The sequence below is a fragment of the Malaya genurostris genome, chromosome 3, assembly GCF_030247185.1.
Source record: "Malaya genurostris strain Urasoe2022 chromosome 3, Malgen_1.1, whole genome shotgun sequence".
Lineage (NCBI taxonomy): Eukaryota > Metazoa > Arthropoda > Insecta > Diptera > Culicidae > Malaya > Malaya genurostris.
The window spans coordinates 205674651-205694505 of NC_080572.1; the positions used below are offsets into that span (position 1 = coordinate 205674651).

At 37.3% G+C, this 19855-nt stretch overlaps 1 protein-coding gene and 2 long non-coding RNA genes across 6 annotated transcripts; 1 reads left to right on the forward strand and 2 right to left on the reverse strand.

Annotated features, from left to right (window-relative positions):
* Nucleotides 1-5757: 5757 nt before the first annotated feature.
* On the reverse strand, nucleotides 5758-8025 carry LOC131438377 (E3 ubiquitin-protein ligase RNF113A). Of its 2 annotated transcripts, XR_009230929.1 has the most exons (4): nucleotides 7757-8025; nucleotides 7001-7697; nucleotides 6307-6567; nucleotides 5758-6242 (listed from the first exon to the last, which is right to left on the reverse strand). XR_009230929.1 is itself a non-coding variant. In XM_058608377.1 (3 exons), exons 1-3 carry the CDS (start codon nucleotides 7821-7823, stop codon nucleotides 6402-6404), a joined length of 930 nt encoding a protein of 309 aa, XP_058464360.1. In that variant the 5' UTR covers nucleotides 7824-8025; the 3' UTR covers nucleotides 5758-6401. The 2 variants fall into 2 exon arrangements, 1 of the variants encoding a protein (XP_058464360.1); XM_058608377.1 differs by having other exon boundaries at nucleotides 5758-6567.
* A 5105-nt stretch (nucleotides 8026-13130) lies between these two features.
* LOC131438036 (uncharacterized) lies at nucleotides 13131-13829 on the forward strand. Its single transcript, XR_009230872.1, has 3 exons — nucleotides 13131-13184; nucleotides 13263-13349; nucleotides 13411-13829. It is a non-coding gene; the product is annotated as an uncharacterized LOC131438036 (long non-coding RNA).
* A 3222-nt stretch (nucleotides 13830-17051) lies between these two features.
* LOC131436461 (uncharacterized) lies at nucleotides 17052-19006 on the reverse strand. 3 transcript variants are annotated; one of them, XR_009230627.1, is made up of 3 exons: nucleotides 18948-19006; nucleotides 18339-18720; nucleotides 17052-17937 (listed from the first exon to the last, which is right to left on the reverse strand). It is a non-coding gene; the product is annotated as an uncharacterized LOC131436461 (long non-coding RNA). The 3 variants fall into 3 exon arrangements; XR_009230628.1 differs by lacking the exon at nucleotides 18948-19006 and adding an exon at nucleotides 18810-18917; XR_009230626.1 differs by lacking the exon at nucleotides 18948-19006 and having other exon boundaries at nucleotides 17052-17568; nucleotides 17630-17937; nucleotides 18339-18721.
* Nucleotides 19007-19855: the final 849 nt, after the last annotated feature.

Genomic DNA, 19855 nt, shown 5'->3' on the forward strand with positions numbered 1-19855 from the left:
CTTCTTTATCATTACCGAACTTCTGTGTCAAGTTGGTGATTACGGAGAACTAGTAATCATGGTCTAATCCAGGGGTCGAGAACATGTGGCTCGAAAAGTCACATTTTTAGTAAATTATTTTGGGATCCAGAAAAATGGAGTAATCTGAATTTTGTATGAAGCACTTTTTAATATGTATATTTAAGTACAAAAAAATGATCAGTTTTAAAAATTGAAAAACAAAATGGCGGCATTTTCGCGAAAATGCTGCATTTTAACGGCCGGAAATTCAGCTCCCGCAATTCTCGATCTAGAACAAAAAACAAAACAGTTTCTAATTTCATATTACAATGTGCATAGAGTGTGTAAATAATAACTTTCTGTTAAATGGCAGCCCTTTGAAAATAAAACCGCATTTTTTCATCACAAAATTGTTTCCTCATAGTTTCCTTATATTACATTTTGGTGGGGAAAGGGTTCCAATCAGCTTTTTACAGCCCTGTCCAAAATGTATTGCCCTCCCCGTTAATTTGTATCAGGCCGAATTAGCGCATGCGCGCCATATAAACGCCTCTTTCAATATGAGGAAATTACATTGTTACCCAGCAGTTTCTATTATTTCTTCATGTTGGTTTTCTTACCTTTGTTCATAGTTTGTATTCTGTTTTACCTTAATTCCAGTGTTCTATTCAGCTGTGATTCATGTCTTTTGTTGTCATTTTTCACTCCGTACTTTTGCTGGCATGTTATGTTGCTTCCTTAAATGTAAAAGTTAGTTGTATGCAATGGTGTTTATATTCTTACCAATATTCCTTTCTAATTCTTTCAGCATTTTCGTATTTCTTGTTCCTCATCCAATCATCCGTTTCAAAAAAAAAAAAAAAAAAAAAAAATAGTGTTTTATTGATCTTTGTAGAGCAGCTCATCATGGTTTGACGGATAAGAACTGAGGACATGCGTTTTTATTTAAATGATAATAACACTTGGGTTTAATAGTATTTCTACAGCATGTTCACATTTCGTTATCTTCGGTTGATTCTTGACAGTATATTACCATCCGCTCAGGCACTTTTGAACATCTGGTACCCTGACTCGCAATCGAAATGTGTCACAACCAATTTGATACAACACACTCGAGGGAACGGTATAATGTATGTTGTACACACAAAAACACATACATACACACAGGCACATACGCATACACACATGCATACATACCTACATGTATTCCACAAGCAAGCATCACAACATTGAGTTACTATTCCTATTCTAATAGATTCTAACTAAAATTTGTGTGCCAATAGTCATCTCATTAGTAGAGTCACCATGTTATTTTACCGATTACTCGACTTTCAATCAATTTATTGAGATAAAATCGAATACAAAATCTTTGCCTCGTCTGTAAGAAGCAATGGAACATAAAAGTAGTTCAGAAATGATTCAATACTGCTGTTTTAACGAACAAAAAAAAATGCTCCAGATTTCATGTTATTCTTGAAAATAATCTATCAAACAGAGATAACAGATCTCACTCTAACTAATGGTTTTCGTACATGAAATGACTAATGGATTTGAGATGAACGGGGGTACCGTTACCCAATTTCTATCTCTTCTATTGGTCGATCGTTAGTCCTGAGCTGAAACGGTGGCCTTTATTACCGTTCTTGCATGCACTCACTCTTACATTTCATTCACACATCATCTCACCCATCAGGTCCCAAACGATACATCCTCACAATATAAACTGGATGAACATCGTTTGACATCTATCAGTGGTTTGCTCATTGGTTCGGTCATTATTATTTTATTATATTCTACAATATTCTATTTCATTCCACAGTATTCCATGGTACACAAACCACCAATAAACGTCAAAGATGGATTCGATTTACCGTTCATTTATTGCCATCGTGTGAAACCCAATTGGGATACGTTTACTCTACTTAATTTTCACTTCACACTGGTAATAAGGGCCGGTAGTATGAAAATAAAACATAAAAAAGAGCTCAGTTAAGCCCTACCGGCCTCTCCAACCCCGGATGTTGGAGCGTAATGCAATCAACATCTTATTCAAGTCGTTCCATATATTATTCATTTAATTCAATTATGAAACTAAAAACTGTAACGCATATCTTTATCAAATTGTAACGCTAATTGATTGTATGTGATGATGTTTGCAATACCGTCAAGCCCACCAACCAAAGGGAGGGCATTTTTTCATCACAAAATTGTTCATAAAAATATATTCACAATTTTCAAAAATTCCTACGTACCTCTGTGGAGATAACTATCGAGAATATTCTGTAAATTTTTTGAATCGAGTGGTTGGTAAACGACTGGACAATGCGCAATTCAGGCCCCAATGTGGTTCTTAGCCTCTTGTCCAATAACTCCTATCCCTACCTCCCCGCGGTGCCGGCTGGGGTACGAGTAACCATAGGAAAGATCGGGTAACCAACACCGGTGGGACCTTGGTCGTATGCTGACAGGGAAGGGGGGGCTTGCCTTCTCTTTGCAGAGAGCGAGCCTACCCGAGCGTCTGTTCCCCATGTTGGGGCGGCTCGAAACAGCGTCTGTTCTCCATGTTAGGAGCAGCTGATTACCGTCCTTATGTCAGTGTGGGACTCTAAACAGTGCTTACACGATGGCCCTCCGGCGAGACAGGAGGTTGGTGCAGGCCTAACAAGCCGCCCGGAAAACACTTGTTACGAATAATCAGGATATAAATACGATTCTGAATAATCGGCAAAGACCTACGCGACGAAATAAGGACTACGATTGGAAGCTTGGCACATGGAACTGCAAATCGCTTGGCTTCCTAGGATACGACCGAATGCTGCATAATGAGCTTCAAATCCGCGGCTTCGATGTCGTAGCACTGCAGAAACTTTCTTGGACGAGACAGAAGGTGTGGAAAAGTGGGCATCAAGCGGCTACCTTCTACCAGAGCTGCGGCACAACCAACGTTCTAGGAACGGGATTTGTAGTGTTGGGCAAGATGCGCCAGCGCGTGATTGAGTGGCAGCCAAAGGTCAACGATGCGTAAACTTTGCAGCCTCCCGAGGAATGGTAGTTCGAATCACTTTCTTCCCCCGCAAAGATATCCACAAAGCCACCTGGAGATCACCTGATCAACATACGGAAAATCAAATCGACCACGTTCTCATCGACGGGCGATTCTTCTCCGACGTCATCAATGTCTGCACCTACCGCAGTGCCAATATTGATTCTGACCACTACCTTGTCGCGGTTTGTATGCGCTCAAAACTATCGACAGTGCACAATACTCGTCGCACAAGAACGCCGGGACTAAATCTCGAGCAGCTACGTAGCATTCGTACTGCAGATGAATACGCGCAACAACTGGAGCTAGTGCTACCAACGGAAGAGCAGCTTGGCACGGCGACTCTTGAAGACGGCTGGAGGAACATAAGGTCCGCCGTGAGTAGCACTGCTGCAACCGTTCTAGGTACGAGGTTATCGAATCGAGGAAATAACTGATTCGACGGCGAATGTCAAGTGGTCGAAGAGAAGAATGCAGCAAGGGCGAGGATGTTGCAACACCGCACTAGAGCGAACGAGGAACGATACCGACAGGCACGGAACAGACAGAACACGGTTTTCCGGAAGAAAAAGCGCCACCAGGAAGACCAAGATCGCGAAGCGATGGAACAACTGTACCGCGCAAATGATACACGGAAATTCTATGAGAAGGTGAACCACTCACGTAGAGGCTACACGCCACAGGCCGAAATGTGCAGAGATACCAGTGGTAACCTTCTCATGAACGAACGTGAGGTGATCGACAGGTGGAAGCAGTACTATAATGAGCATCTGAATGGCGAAGCACAGGATACAGAGAACGACACAGGAATCAATCTGGGTGCACGCTCAGCCGACGACAGATTCCCAGCACCTGGTCTGACGGAGATAAGTGAGGAGATCGGCAAGCTGAGGAACAACAAAGCCGCGGGCAATGACCAGTTACCAGGCGAGCTGCTCAAACATGGAGGAGAGGCGCTGGCTAGAGCGCTGCACTGGATGATTTCCAAGATTTGGGAGGAGGAGATTCTACCGCAGGAATGGATGGATGGAGTGGTATGTCCCGTCTACAAAAAGGACGATAAGCTAGATTGTTGCAATTACCGCGCAATCACATTGCTCAACGCCGCCGACAAGGTTCTCTCCCAAATCCTTTGCCGTTGTCTATCACCAATAGCTAAGGAATTCGTAGGGCCGTACCAAGTGGGATTTACTGGAGCCCGCGCCACTGCGGATCACATATTCGCGATAAGACAAGTACTCCAGAAGTGTCGTGAATACAACGTACCCACGCATCACCTATTCATTGACTTCAAAGCGGCATACGACACAATCGATCGAGAACAGTTATGGCAGATAATGCACGAATACGGTTTCCCGGATAAACTGACGCGATTGGTCAAAGCAACGAGTCTCGAGGTTAAAGTCTCTTCGAATCTCGGAGAGGGCTACGTCAAGGTGATGGACTTTCTTGTATCTTGTTCAATATTGCCCTGGAAGGTGTGGTTCGAAGAACGAGGATCGACACGAGTGACACGATCTTCCGAAAGTCCGTACAACTTTTTGGCTTCGCTGACGACATTGATATGGTGACACGTAACCTTGAGAAGATGACGGAAACCTATATCGGACTGAAAGCTGAAGCTAGGCGTATCGGACTGGCCATAAATGCGTTAAAAACAAAATACATGAGAGGAAGAGGCTCTAGAGAAGAAACATTACGCCTCCCACCACGAATATTGATAGACGGTGACGATATCGAGGTGGTTGACGAGTTCGTGTATTTGGGCTCATTGGTGACCGCCGATAATGACACCAGCAGAGAAATTCATAGACGTATTTTGGCAGGGAATCGTGCGTACTTTGGACTCAGGAAAACCCTCCGATCGAGAAAAGTACGCAACCGCACGAAATTGACCATCTACAAAACGCTCATTAGACCGGTTGTTCTCTATGGCCACGAGACCTGGACTATGCTGGCGGAGGACCAACGCGCCCTCAGTGTTTTCGAAAGAAAGGTACTGAGGACCATCTATGGCGGAGTGCAGATGGAAGACGGGACGTGGAGACGGCGTATGAATCACGAATTGCAACAGCTGCTAGGAGAACCACCCATCGTACGGACAGCTAAAATTGGACGTCTACGATGGCCTGGCCATGTCATAAGGATGTCGGACGACAGCCCAGTGAAAATGGTTCTTGAATCTAATCCGACTGGTACGAGAAGAAGAGGAGCGCAGCGAGCAAGTGGAGGGTGATCTCAGAAGCATCCGTGCCTTGAGTGGCTGGCGACGAGCAGCCATGGACCGAGTTTTGTGGAGACGTATGCTTGATACAGCAAAGGACACCTTAGGCCTTTAGCTGTTAGGTAAGGTAAGTAAGGTCAAGATTTACATGATTTATGTTTCCGGCCAGTTAAAAAAACGTGGTTCTGAACACAAAAGGCGCTCGGAGTATAATAGTCGGAGTCTCGCGGTAAATCTCGAAATTAAGACGTCTAGAAATTTTTCCCGCTTTTCATTTTTTGGAATATTATTTTCAAGATCATACATTACCTTTTGCAATGAAAAAAAAATTTCCGATTTTTTGAAAATTCTACAGTGGTGTAACCCCTCTAAAACGTTTCTTCAGCACACTCTAACGATTTGCGTATAATAACAACTATCTTTTAATCTGCACTGAAGAAATAATCGATCAATAAAAAAATATTCCGTAGTAATTGAAAGAGAAAGTAAGTAAAAAGAAACTGTCATTTGCATTTATTTGCACCTAATCTGATGTTTTTCGCGAAATTTATCTAAACAGACTGCATCCGTGTGCGTTGAAGGTACGTTAAATTGCTCAATTTGACAGGAATTGTGTAGTCTGGGAGATTGTTCTAATTTTTGTATTTTTTTTATTTTCTTATGAAAACCAACTGTGCATTCTGAACTCAATCTTATCCCATAGCCGTTAGCCGCTAGCTTGTTGCGGCCTCATACCTATCCAAAACTTCGCAGCACCTATAAATAAGAATGATGATCTTCCTTGTCAGAAAACGATAGAGATGGGGGCAGTCGACAATGTTGGCTATCATAATGTTGAGATGGTCAGTTTGAGTTATGGCCTAATTGGTATTAATTCCCGATACTATTTCCTAAGCAACTCCTATTATTCAAACAGCAGGAAACATGATTATGTCAGTGTGCAATCCGCCAAGACCATCGTCATAACGCAACGCTCTAGTATTTATTCCGTGTAAAATTAAAATTGACTGTATACTCAATAGAAGAGATGAAAATTTACCATGAAATTATATTAGTCCCAACACACATGAATTAATTGTAAAATTTTCGTTCAGGTTTGAAGTTGTATTTTGTAACTCATGTACGCTACATCTCTCAATCACTATCGGACTCATCCTCTTGAATTTCTCTAGTTTTCAATCGTGCAATCAATTCCTTCGCGGGGTTAAACATTCCATTGGTCTGAACTCCACAAATCGCACATCTGGTAGATTTTTTGTAGTTTGCTAAAGCACACTTCTCGCAAAAATAATGCTTACATCTGTAATGAAAAATTAAATTAGTTCATTCGTTTTTTTTTTTCGGTAATTTATACAACGATCTTTTTCTGTGCATTTTATGACGGAAGACCTCACCTCACTTCGAACGAAAATAAAAAAAATGTCATGTTAAGTCATTCGAATTTCTTATGTCGTTTTTGCTTAAGAGACGCGGAACCGATACAGGACAGATTCTTCAAACAAATAATTTCTACGAAACTCAGTTCAGTTCGTACTAAAAGCGGTGATGTGAACAAATCCGATATGAAAGTCAAGTTCGAAACTGACCCGAATTTCAGTTCAATTGCGATGAAACTAGAATCGAAACTGGTTTCAAATAGTTAGTTAACAAACAAAAACGAGATTAGAATTAGAGAAGGATATTTTTCGTCCAACGCCCTCGATGCACAGAGCAGAGTTCTATTTCGGTCTTACTTTGTAACAATGGGATCGACGAAACTTTCTCGGCAGATATAACATTTGAACGGTAGCTCTTCATCGTCCGAGTGAATCTCGTACTTCGTATCGTCACCATCGGAATCATCTGCATATGTGCCACCGGTGGTAGATGCTTCCTGCTCTAATTGCCAACCGTGCTTATAATCACTTCGATCGTGCAAAAATTTGCAACTATCACCGAAGCCACAGTAACCAGTTTCCTTGTAATCCTTGCAGATATCTGGTTGATAATCCCATCGCACCGTTGATCGTATATTAGAAGGTGCTCGAATTGGACCTTTACGTACCAAACCCGAAGCGGCATTTCCCAGTGCACTATCCTTTTTCTTGTAGAACTGGGTATAATTATTCAAGCCCCGATAAATTTTATCATCTTCTTTTCCTTCCAGTTCTTTATTGATTTCAATACTTTTCGCATAGATAGCTTGAGCATCATTATTTTTAGAAGTTTCTATTTCCAATTCAGCTGTCGCTCCCTGATCCTGCGGACCTGTAGGTGCTGCTGAGCGGTTTGATTTATAGCTGACACCAACTTCATCGCTAGTGTCGGAATCCGAGCAGTTTTCAGTAGCTTTACGGCGACTTTTCAAGGATGATGTACTTTGAACATTTGGATTAGCTTTCCTTTTCCGTTCTTGGCCGATTATTATAGCTGATTCAGCTTCATCATTATCTTGAAGAATATATATAATGGTTATATTTAAAATAACTCTAAACGGTTCAATTTACTACCTGATTCGGATGATTCCTTTCGTTTGCGAGCAAACTTATTTTTCACGTTGCGTTTTATAAACGACATTATTTACTTCTGAGTTTTTGGTATTACTGTGTAACGCATATGTATCAAGTACATCAGTTAGTACTTATTTGCAATGCAGAATTCAATTATCTTTTCTATTTATAAATAAATTTCGGCAGATTTCACCAGAAGTTGTTTACGAACGAAATTCAAAGAGGACATGATCGAGGTGACATTTTCATGTTTTACACCCTTAATTAAAAGCACTAAAGTAATAGTATTTCTCTAAGACAAGACCTGACATCTGGGGGGGGGGGCTGCTTTTGTTCCAAAATGGACCAGTTTCTGATTGGCTGATTTTGATGTTGCCACCTGCACATTGTGAAAAGAAAAAACTTTTGCAGAGCACGCGAGCAATGATGCCAAGTATAAAGAAAATCAGAAAACAATTTTTTTTTAAATGTATAATTTTAGCTCACCAATGAAAATGAAAATTTTCGGAGAATGTTTCACTTTTTTTTCAATCTCATTGGTAGTAAATGTTTATAGTGGCAGGACTGTGTAATTAAAATAGACATCAATCTTTTTAGTGAATTAAAGTGTAACCAAAAAAAATTGTTAAATTAGTGTAAACTCGAAAGTGTGTTTAGTTTTACTAGAAGAATGCAGTGTTGTGTTCCACACTGTGGTCGCATTAAGCATTTCTATCCAAACCTGACTTTTTCCGGTTTCTTAAAGATCCGGTAATATGTCAACAATAGATTCGATTTCGCGTTCAACATGAGATATTTCGTGTTTGGTCATCAACGCTTAATTAATTGTTTTAAGCATTAATAAATAATAAAAAATGCATTCACCAAAACATTCTTCATGTTTATTTCAAATCAAAAACCGAGTCTAAAAATTTAAATTTAATAAATATTTCTTTCTTAGCATAAAGTTATTAGAAAACCTATAAATATGGCTACACTGTAGCCCAATCGTTGGTATTTATTCCACAGGGCGAAAATGACGAGAAGGATGATTCGGAAGGAAGAATAAGAAGCCAGTTGTCAGGTCTTGTCTTAGGTATTTCTAAACTTGGCACAAAGCCATACACGAAACCGCAAAACAACCTAATTTTAAGCACATTCTACCCAATTTGGGGGTTCCGTTCAATAACCTATTTTTTGGTAAAGTGGCTCTAGGTAGTTTCCGTAAAGCACGTGGAAAAAAATACTTAAAGATTAGTTATATCTACTCAATGGTAAGTTATATTTACTCTACACTGAGAAAAGAACCATAGTAACCGCAAACTGTTTTTCATTGTCATTTCTACTATACGCTAAAATAGTAGCAAAGAGCATGATATATGACTATTCGCCATCTGTATTGTATAAATTACTAGACAACAAAGACTACGACTTGACTAAACTATTTGTATTTATGACTTTTCTGGCATGGTCATACTGACAATGGTAGTCATCTCAAATATAAGAACAAATAGTTAAACTCACAATTTCTAGTAAGGTGAAATTGCTCTTGAGCCTTGATATATGAAAAGCGAAATAGTTATTGCTACCATGTGAATATGTTCACAGTATAATAATGTTACCATAAATAGATACATGGTTTGATAGACGATTATGAAGTTTGAAAACACTATTCATGTAGTCCATATCAACAGAATTTATGTAGTAATCACATTATCGTGTATTTTTTGTTTTTTAACCGACTATGTATTTCATTTGTGCTGACTATACAAATTGTCAATAAACGAATGTTCTATGTTATTGTCACATAAAGTTACAATATAACAGAAAATTTCGTACGTGGCTAACACATCAGTGATTGATATGAAAAAAATATTTTATATGATGACTTTGTGTAATTTGGTAGGTCTTGCAGGTGAGTAAAGTTTGTAGCCTTAATAGTTTCCGTCATTGAAATTCAATTTTTCAACCATTTTTCCGACAACGGCTACGTTTTCCAGTGAAATCAACGTCTCGTATACGATTAATTATTCATTATCGGTCGCTGTAGAAATAACATCCAACATATCGCAGGTGGGTAACGAGGTTTACATCTGGACTGGGCTATTAATTTCTTTCATGCTGCTCATTCCTCCTTCAGGAAAAAATCCACCGGACATCAGAGCCTTTGATCAACTGCTGCTACCAAACAATGCTCCTCAGTGTCCACGTTGCTATTGAACATTTCATGTCATGTCATCATTTAATATGATGTGAAAATAAAATAAAATTCCATGAAACTATTCTGTTGTTCTTGTTCTAGAATTCAAATTCATAAAACTTTTTAACATTAGCTCATGTTCTGCTGATCTTCAGCATTGTTGAATCAACCACTGCCTTCAGTTTCGAAATAACTAGAAGTGAAATGTTAAAAATACCATGGCTCTGGTTATAGCGAAAACTACAATGTAAATAAAGATTCGGTCATGGTTAGCCTAACCATCTCAATCGTATTAGTTATTCATACAATATACTGTTCAATATTACTATTCTAGAGCCGATACCATTTATAGTTAACATGAACTTGACTATTGTTGAAATCATCTGATTTAATAGTCGGCTGAAAACCACTATACTCGCATGGTCAGGTTGGCCCTCTATATAGTAACTGTTACCATAATATTTTTCTGAGTGTACAGTTGAGTCGTATTGACTCAATTTCAAGTTGATACGGTTTACTTAATTTTGGCTTATTGAACGAAACTCTCGCTGTTGGGTGGTTTTGCTCTTTGTATTTTGACAACAATGGAAGGAGCGAATGGAAGAAAAGATTCAAAAGAACTCAAAATTAAGTAAAAAGAACTCAAACAATAGGTAGTTTTCATTTTCCGAGTATCCAAACGGATTCTGAATCAGTTCCCACTTGTACGCGGTAGGGAGATTTCCCCCCAGACGGCTGGCTATGTCTGCCAGCCATTTTTGCCGGAGTTCTGCCAGAATTCCGGCAAAAGTCTGGCAACAATGCATCAACCGTTTCCGGCAGAGAATTTTGCCTATCGGTTATTATCGGTTTTGTTTCTGTCGGATTCTTGCCATAAAAGATTGGCAGAACCGTTTTGAATCGGTTCTAAATTTTTATCGTCTTGGTTTTATTTTTTCAATAAAAAGTACATATGAAAAAAATAAGGAAGAGAGAAATAAACAAGACACGTGCGGCGAGGTAATGACGTAATTTCGCCTGGACAATGTTGACAGCTGCCGGAATGCAGCCAGCCTTCTGACGGTTGCCAGAATTCCTCACAAGCGGGTTACAGCAACCGTTCTAATTTGGGTGTTATTTATACTACTTACAGATGTTTCTTCCTCGACTCATCATTTCATTAACAATTTATACTGCGCTTCTAGTGCAACCACAGACAAATAGACTGATTCGTGATGGAAATTCTCTCTGTCATCTATTTTTTCGTATTTCTGCTCGACGGCATCGGAGAAAACTGTTTTTGCGTTTTTCAACAATTACTACTTTTCTTAGATTGTATATTACTCCTTAGCTTACTTACTTAAGTAAGTAAGTAAGTGGACTAATAGCTGATGCTGAGCTATAGGATTGATTATCCCACTCTGCTCTACAAGGCTAAATTGAAATTCACCTCGGTCGACATCGTGTACTCCGCAATAGGGTTCTTCTTTTTTCGATTACTCACTACAATGCAAACTATGTTGCTATTGTCTTGAAAAAAGTCATTCATTCAAGTATTATCACTTTTTACTTTTTTATTTATGACTTCTGGTCAGTCAGTAATTTTTTACTTTTTTCGGTATTTTAACGATATCAAACTAACTAGAGATTATAAGAGGAGAAAGAATATGAAATCATAGAGCCATAGTACTCAAGGAAGAGCAAGGATGTGAAGAATAAAGTGCGGAAAAGTGAGACGTGACAAGGGTCATTTAAGTAAGCAGAAGGCTTCTCGTATCTAAACTTTTACCTTCTACCAGAGGAGTCGAACTTAGGCATCTTAAAGATACGAGTCATCCGAGTCTCTGATATGTCAGAAAGTAAAGGCAAAGGTCGTTTGCCATTTACTGTCCGAACCGGTTCGGACAGTAAATGGCAAACGACCTTTGCCTTTACTTTCTGACATATCAGAGACTCGGATGACTCGTATCTTTAAGATGCCTAAGTTCGACTCCTCTGGTAGAAGGTAAAAGTTTAGATACGAGAAGCCTTCTGCTTACTTAAATGACCCTTGTCACGTCTCACTTTTCCGCACTTTATTCTTCACATCCTTGCTCTTCCTTGAGTACTATGGCTCTATGATTTCATATTCTTTCTCCTCTTATAATCTCTAGTTAGTTTGATATCGTTAAAATACCGAAAAAAGTATTATCACTGTTTGACTACACATACGGAAACTATACATAGTGTCCATTCTATTAAAAAACAACCATTGCTTAATCTACTTAGAGCAGTGGTAATGCCTTTCTCTTTTCATCAATACAGTCTAATTAAAACATTTTTTGCCTTTTTTGTCAAGATAACTTCTAACACTAATTTTGGCTCATTTCTGATATCCAATCCATTCAAATTAATACGGACAGTTCACAAAAGTATGCATCAGTGCTTACGTCATATATACATCACCATTTCCCTATCCAAATGTATAAGCAATAATACATTTGGGCTTATTCATCGGTCACTTTCTGAAATAATTGTGCGCATAGAAAAAACTGATTTCTTGATTACGTCACTTGTACGATTCTATCTCCGAAAATTGAAATGTCAGCAATATACGAGATTGTTTGAGAGCGATTGAGAGGATAGAAAAAGCGCGTTTTGTTGGTTATGTCACTTATACCATTATATCTCCGGAACCAGAAGTGACTGCCATTTGATCGAAACCAGAAGTGACTGCCATTTGATACTCAATGGCCTAATAGTAGCTTCCAAACGAACGTGCTACGATCCTCCTGACACTGAGAATCGTTCCAGGTCGGGGCTCAAACATACGACGACTGGATTGTGAGACCAGCGGTTATGTCACTTATACCATTGTATTTCCGGCACCTGAAACAATAGCCATTTGATCCTCGAATTTCATCAATGCTTCAAGAGTAGCTTTCAAACGAGTCTAAGTTTGTTGCAATCCGTTCAACCATCTCCGAGGAAATCGAGTGGTAAAAAATAAAGTGCGTGTTGTCAGTTATGACACTTATACCACTAAATCTCCGGAACCCGAAGTGACAACTATTTGATCTTCTAACTTCATCAATGGCTTAATAGTTGCTTTCAAGCGAGCTCAAGTTATTTGAAATTGGTTCAGCCATCTCCGAGAATATTGAAACCCAAGGGGCAAATCACTCTAAACTTTGTCTGAACACAAGTAAGATTTAAAGGGAGTATAAAAGTTTAATAGGGATCGCATGTGATTAGAATGGGATTAGAAAAGTTTAGCCGAGATCTGGCAAGGTATTATTTTGACATAAGAAGCTTTCAACGTAATGTTTGTTTTTTTTTTGTTTTTATTTTCGTTTTCTAATGCTATAGATTCAACAGCAAAATGCTCGTCAAGATGTGGTTTGTCTTAACTCAACAAAATGTGTTTCACCCGGGTTATCTTATAAGTCGCATAAGGTAAAATTTTCGAATATAATGTTAACATATTGTTTATTATGAGTAAGTTCGTTTGTTTTAGACGTAAGCGAGTGAAAGATAAATAAATGATTCCAACAATACTGGTTGATTTCGAATCAAAGATGTTCTTGATAAAGGATTTAGAGAACAAATTATGCGGAGTATGACGAGTCCTCATCGTTATTTGGTCCAACTCTACACTGATAAAAACAAGTCGGATCGATTTATATGTAGCACTTTAAATAAATTTAACGAAGTCATAGGAGCTGCTGACAAAATGCTAACACTTAGTTGATGAATCATGTTCGTCATTAATCAACAAAATGCATTGCCACCCGGTTCTACTAAGGATCTCTCCAAAAAATCAAAATCTGGTATTCCATGTGCCAAAGATTAGTTTTTTTATATAATTTCATGTGTTATGTAATAGTCATAAAATGCTACGAACTTGATGAAGTACAATTCTTTTGAGAAAAACTAGTTGCAAAACCTTTTTTATTTATTGGCCTCCTATGAAAGTATTTTGACAATTATACCGATTTTACACATCAAACGACGGGTTTGCTTGTAGTAGACGGAAATAAATCCATGCAGTTAAAGTCCTGTAATCGAACATTAAAAATTTAGGGAAATAGTATCAATTTGCAGCACGGAGGTCACACTTACAGTATGATTTGTTGAGTTTTTATAGAGTGTAAAGGTTAACCATTTGAAGAACGTTTGCCGTTTGCATCAAATACCACACATCAGTCATGTAGGCATAAGTTTCAATGTCAAGTATAAAATGTACCTGTCACGAGCATTCCGCGATCTTCAACGGTGTTAGGACATGACATGAAATGTACTAGCAAAATAATTCATTCCAAAAGAATCAAACTAATAGTATAGCGGATGGCTTATCAATTTTGTAAGCAAATCCATTCACATGGCAGAAAGCATATGAACTAAAGTAGATCCAATCTCCTATATGAATGTCTTCTAGCACATGATTATCATTACGGTCTGAAATTTTGTCACTCATTTCGGTTTGATGAAAGCGTCGTAATCTATCATTAGTATGCTGATACTGTTTGTTTCACAGCATCCAAAGAATCGTGGACTTTTTTACATGAATTATTTTATTTTTAATATCTTGAATCATAAACGTATGTTCAGTACCACTGGTACTGTTTTTAAGATTTAATTCTCCCCATTTTTCAAAAATACTCATCGCATTTTCCATAGTTCCTTGCTCATCACCAGATTGAGTTTCGCAAGCAGAAATTTCATTAGATGATTTTTTTGAAATGCATATGCTATCATTAAAGTCTGGTTGATCAATGCTTATCGCTTTAAGCATGTCAATAGCATCTTCTCTAGCATGATCTATTGTCATAATAATATCTCGATCGGACGGTAAAGTTTGGCCATTTTTATCGGTTTCAGTTTTAGTTTTTGGGAAGGTTACATAATTTTTCCATCGATACATTATTTGTATTTGCATTTGCAAGCGTCGCATTTTTGAATTCCGTTCAAACATCGAAAAATTTATTTTTGTTGTATCTGCTGTTGACATTGCACATAATTCTCGAAAAAAGTATTCGTTCTGTTGGCTTGATAGGTAAGATACAATAAATTGTTCAGGTGTGTTGCAATCACGACATCGAGAAAGGAAAAGAACTAGTGAATGAGCATTTATCTAAAGAGATAGATACACATTTGACGTTAAGTAATGCTGTTAAGCACGTAATACGAACAGAGAGTTCCTGAGAAAATTATAAGTTTGATAATGTTGAAATCTATATATATATATATATATATATATATATATATATATATATATATATATATATATATATATATATATATATATATATATATATATATATATATATATATATATATATATATATATATATATATATATATATATATATATATATATATATATATATATATATATATATATATATATATATATATATATATATATATATATATATATATATATATATATATATATATATATATATATATATATATATATATATATATATATATATATACATCCTCACCATATTAGAAAAAAACACGTTGCAAGGCCAAAATATCAGTAGAAGTATAAGCGATGTAAATTTTATTCATTATATCCAACAGAAGAATTGCACCTTTTCTACCAGGGAAACTACCTACGTGGCGTGTTGGTGTTGGTCTAGCAGAGTTCTGACCATACACTCAGAAAAACATTATGGTAACAGTTACTATATAGAGGGACAACCTGACCATGCGAGTATAGTGGTTTTCAGCCGACTATTAAATCAGATGATTTCAACAATAGTCAAGTTCATGTTTACTATAAATGGTATCGGCTCTAGAATAGTAATATTGAACAGTATATTGTATGAATAACTAATACGATTGAGATGGTTAGGCTAACCATGACCGAATCATTATTTACATTGTAGTTTTCGCTATAACCAGAGCCATGGTATTTTTGACATTTCACTTCTAGTTATTTCGAAACTAAAGACAGTGGTTGATTCAACAATGCTGAAGATCAGCAAAACATGAGCTAATGTTAAAAAGTTTTATGAATTTGAATTCTAGAACAAGAACAACAAAATAGTTTCATTGAATTCTATTTTATTTTTGCATCAAATCAAATGATGATGTGCCTGGTGAAATATTGATTATCATCGTAGACACGGAGCAGCGTTGCTTGGTTGCAACTGTTGATCCCAGGCTCTGTTCGGTGAAGTTTTTCCTGAAGTAGGAATGGCCAGCATGGAAGAAATTAATTGCCAAGTCCAGATGCAAACCTCAATACCCACCTGTCATATATTGTTATTTTTTCCGTCGGATTTGAGCGATTTGAATCCGGGAATCGAATGATGTTCGTCGTTTTCATCAATCGCTTGATGTTGTTTCTACAGCGACCGATAACGAATAATAAAAATTATACAGGACGTCGATTTCACTAGAAAACAGCCGTTACCGGCAAAATTGTTGAAAAATTTAATTTCAACGACGGAAACTAGTAAGGCTACAAAATTTACTCACCTCCAAGACCTTCCAAATTGCACAGTATAAGTCACAATATAGATTTTTTTCAAATCAATCACTGATGTGTTACGAAATTGTCTGCTGTATTGTAACTTTATGTGACAATAACAAGGTACATCCGTTTATTGACAATTTGTATAGTCAAACTTTTCAAACTTCATAATTTCTTTCAAACAATGTATCTATTTATGGTAACATTATTATACTGCGGACATATTTACATGGTAGCGATAACTATTTAGCTCCTCATATACCAAGGCTCGAGAGCAATTTCACCTTACTAGAAATTGTGATTTTAACTATTTGTTCTTATATTTGAGATGACTACCATTGTCAGGATGACCATGCCAGAAAAGTCATAAATACAAATAGTTTAGTCAAGTCGTAGTCTTTGTTGTCTAGTAATTTATACAATACAGATGGTGAATAGTCGTATATCATGATTCTTGCTACTATTTAAGCGTATAGTTGAAATGACAATGAAAAACAGGCTACAGTTACTATGGCATTTTGCTCAGTGTAGCATTCATGATTTTAAGAGTTGGTTCAAACCGCATTTTGTCGCCACTGTTTAGGTCACTCTTCGTTAATAAATGTTTATCTTTCCCAACTCGACCTAATAACTCTCGAACTATTGCGATGGTGTAATTACCTGTTAGAGGAAAGATAACCTAATTTCATCATTTACTTGTGTGAATTCTGTGATTTCACCAATACGAAGTTGTTTAGCATGATTAATTAAACTGTGCCGACATTTATTCACCAGATGAATTGTGTCCTGTATACATACTGGTGAACTGTTTTCTTCCATTCGAAACCAATATCCTCATCGCATATTTGGCTTGGGTTCACTTGAATTAGTACGTTTAATCATCGCCTTCAAAAACTTAGGATCACCGTCAGAACAGTGCTTATAACCTTAATTCCAACTTCCATTAATTTATTTTCAACATACTTCCATCGTTTAAGAACCACTTCATGATCGAAATTAGTATCCGCACAGGCGTATCAAATACAAAATGGAGCTGCATAGGAGTAGCGAGAATCATATATGTCAGTGTTCCTACAGCAAAGTTTTTCAAAACGTGTAACATGTGCTGCGCAGACTTCATTCGAAATTGATTCATTATGGGCATACCATTATTATCAAAAAGCGGCACCAAACCGGAGAGAGAATCTGTACGAAGATCATATCCTGGTTTTGGAACAATACTAGTTGCATCTTTGCTTAGGCTTACCACAAAAGGTAAATCCTGAGACTGTAGATATTTTCGAAGCGGCTCAATTAATAGCATTCATTCTGTTGTATCGGTTGTATTATTCCTAATGTGTTTGTGCAAAACTGAATGGCTTGCGGAATGCTTATTTGATGCTCGGTATTTGTAAAAACTGTTTCCAGTTTTCCTGAACTCATATGCTAGCAAATCCTTTTCAAACGTTGAATAACGCATACCTTTAGAACGATATATCTTTGATTGCTGTAGACTTGAGTACAGCTCCAGCAATGGAGAATCAGTGACAATTTTTCCAGCATTTATTGGAGAACCTGTAACATGAAAAAAGTAATCATAAATAGTTTTATGCCAACATGATCAAGGTGCATTGGTAGAGACTAACTAAATATTGTGCTCAAAATCTTCATGATCCTTAGTGTATCTGTTATCAAATGTTTTGTACTCTAGTGTATGGCGTCGCCGAACAAAATGGAGGCTGGAAGCTAAGTTGAGCTGATGACTGACATAAGCAGACCAAAAGCGGGGAACATACCTGCAGCAAATCAATTGGACCCCGTCAGAGTAAAAGCGAGAAATCTGCTCTGCTCTTACTCTGACAGGGTCCTTTCGATTTGCTGCAAATATGTTTCTCGCTTTTGATCAGCTCGACTCAGCTTCTCGCGCTCTCTGTCTGCAGCCTAAGAATCCTATACTAGCCTAAACATTTACTTACGGTAAGTATATTTCGAACTGATAACTAATTTTGTCCTCCAAACTTTTTTTTTCCTGTTCACAATCCACATCCGTAATGTTGCATCTCTCTGGGTATCGTGTTGCGCGAATTTTGGAATTGACGTATTTTTTACACTTTTCGAGAAAAAATCAAATAAACATATTAGCTGGACTCTATCCGCGTGCATGAGACGGAAATCAACAAGGAATTTGTCTAATCCATTTTGGACGAGTAGTTGCACATCCTTTTCAATGTCATCCAGCATATGTGCCTTTAATGATGCTATACTCAAGTTACCTGTATAGCCTAGTAAATTGAGTATTGTCTTGATTCTGTCTGGTATGTGTCCGAAATCATTCTCGACACCTTCCCAGAAAGCGAGCTGTAAAATTAAACAGTTTGTCAAATCAACGTATCAAACCTTCATTTTATAATGAAATGAGAATATGAAACGCAATAAATTAGTTATACCTCGGCCAATATAAATTACGCGAAGTTCTTAATGTTCTGAGGAGTAGCAACCAGAGGTGGTTTCTCAAGCTCAAGCTTAACCATCTCAGCTCAGAAATTGAAAGAAATGATTGAAATCAAAAAACAAACCATATTTACCTGAAAATTTATCTTCAAAACGATATCGTTCTTTGTTTACTTGTCATACACTTTTTTGCAACCTCGAATGACAGATACACTTCATACAAGATTAGGCAAATCTAGGTTGGATTAGTTTAAAATTACCCAAACTTATCTAGACTAATTGGGATTAAATGAGTTTAGAAAAGATTATTTCAGAATGAAATGAGTTTATTAGTATGAATTTGTCTAGAGTTTAGAGTGATTTGCCCCTTGTTGAAACCAAATAAATTCTTTGAAAGGTGCACACACAGACATTTCACGATCTTTTCGAGCAGAGTCGAATGGTATATAACAACATGGGTCTTCGAGGCTTAACAAGGATGGACGTAAATATAGTTTAGACTGGAGGATCCATTTGATTTTTTAAAAAAAAAATTCTGTTAGAGAGTAGATATCGAAATTACTTCTTATCGCGTAAGTTGTTGTTGTACGATTAATAATGATCGAGTGATATCTTGCCAGTATTACCACAGACTAACACACAGTTCCACCTATATTGTACTGCGCGAACTATTTACTATCTGTACACCCCTTGTGTTATGTAAAAGTTTTTTTACTAGTTGGTTTCCCCTCGTTTGTCAACACCGATCAGCTGCTTGCAGGGATGCCTGATTTCATCAAAATATTTGAAAATGAATCGTCACAATAAATTATTGGATTACGTTGATAATATATTTAACTTTTCCGCAATGTAGGAAGGTAGCCGTTTATTTGACTCAACGTTGTTCATCTAGACTGACTTCTATTATGTTGGTAGTTTTCACTCGAAATTAAGTGGTGGCAGACCAGAAAATATTGTAAATATTGTAACAAAAAGGGTTCGTTTTTGTATTGCGTTGGAGGATGAGAAGTAGGCACAATTATGTATATAGTTTTGGCAATAT

Bases quoted from the DNA above. Each gene is read 5' to 3' on its own strand.
- LOC131438377 (XM_058608377.1), bottom strand. From the start codon at position 7,823: ATGTCGTTTATAAAACGCAACGTGAAAAATAAGTTTGCTCGCAAACGA. The intron at 7,698-7,756 runs GTAGTAAATTGA...ATATTCTTCAAG, and splicing joins AAAGGAATCATCCGAATCAG to ATAATGATGAAGCTGAATCA. The intron at 6,568-7,000 runs GTAAGACCGAAA...TTTTCATTACAG, and splicing joins GTCGATCCCATTGTTACAAA to ATGTAAGCATTATTTTTGCG.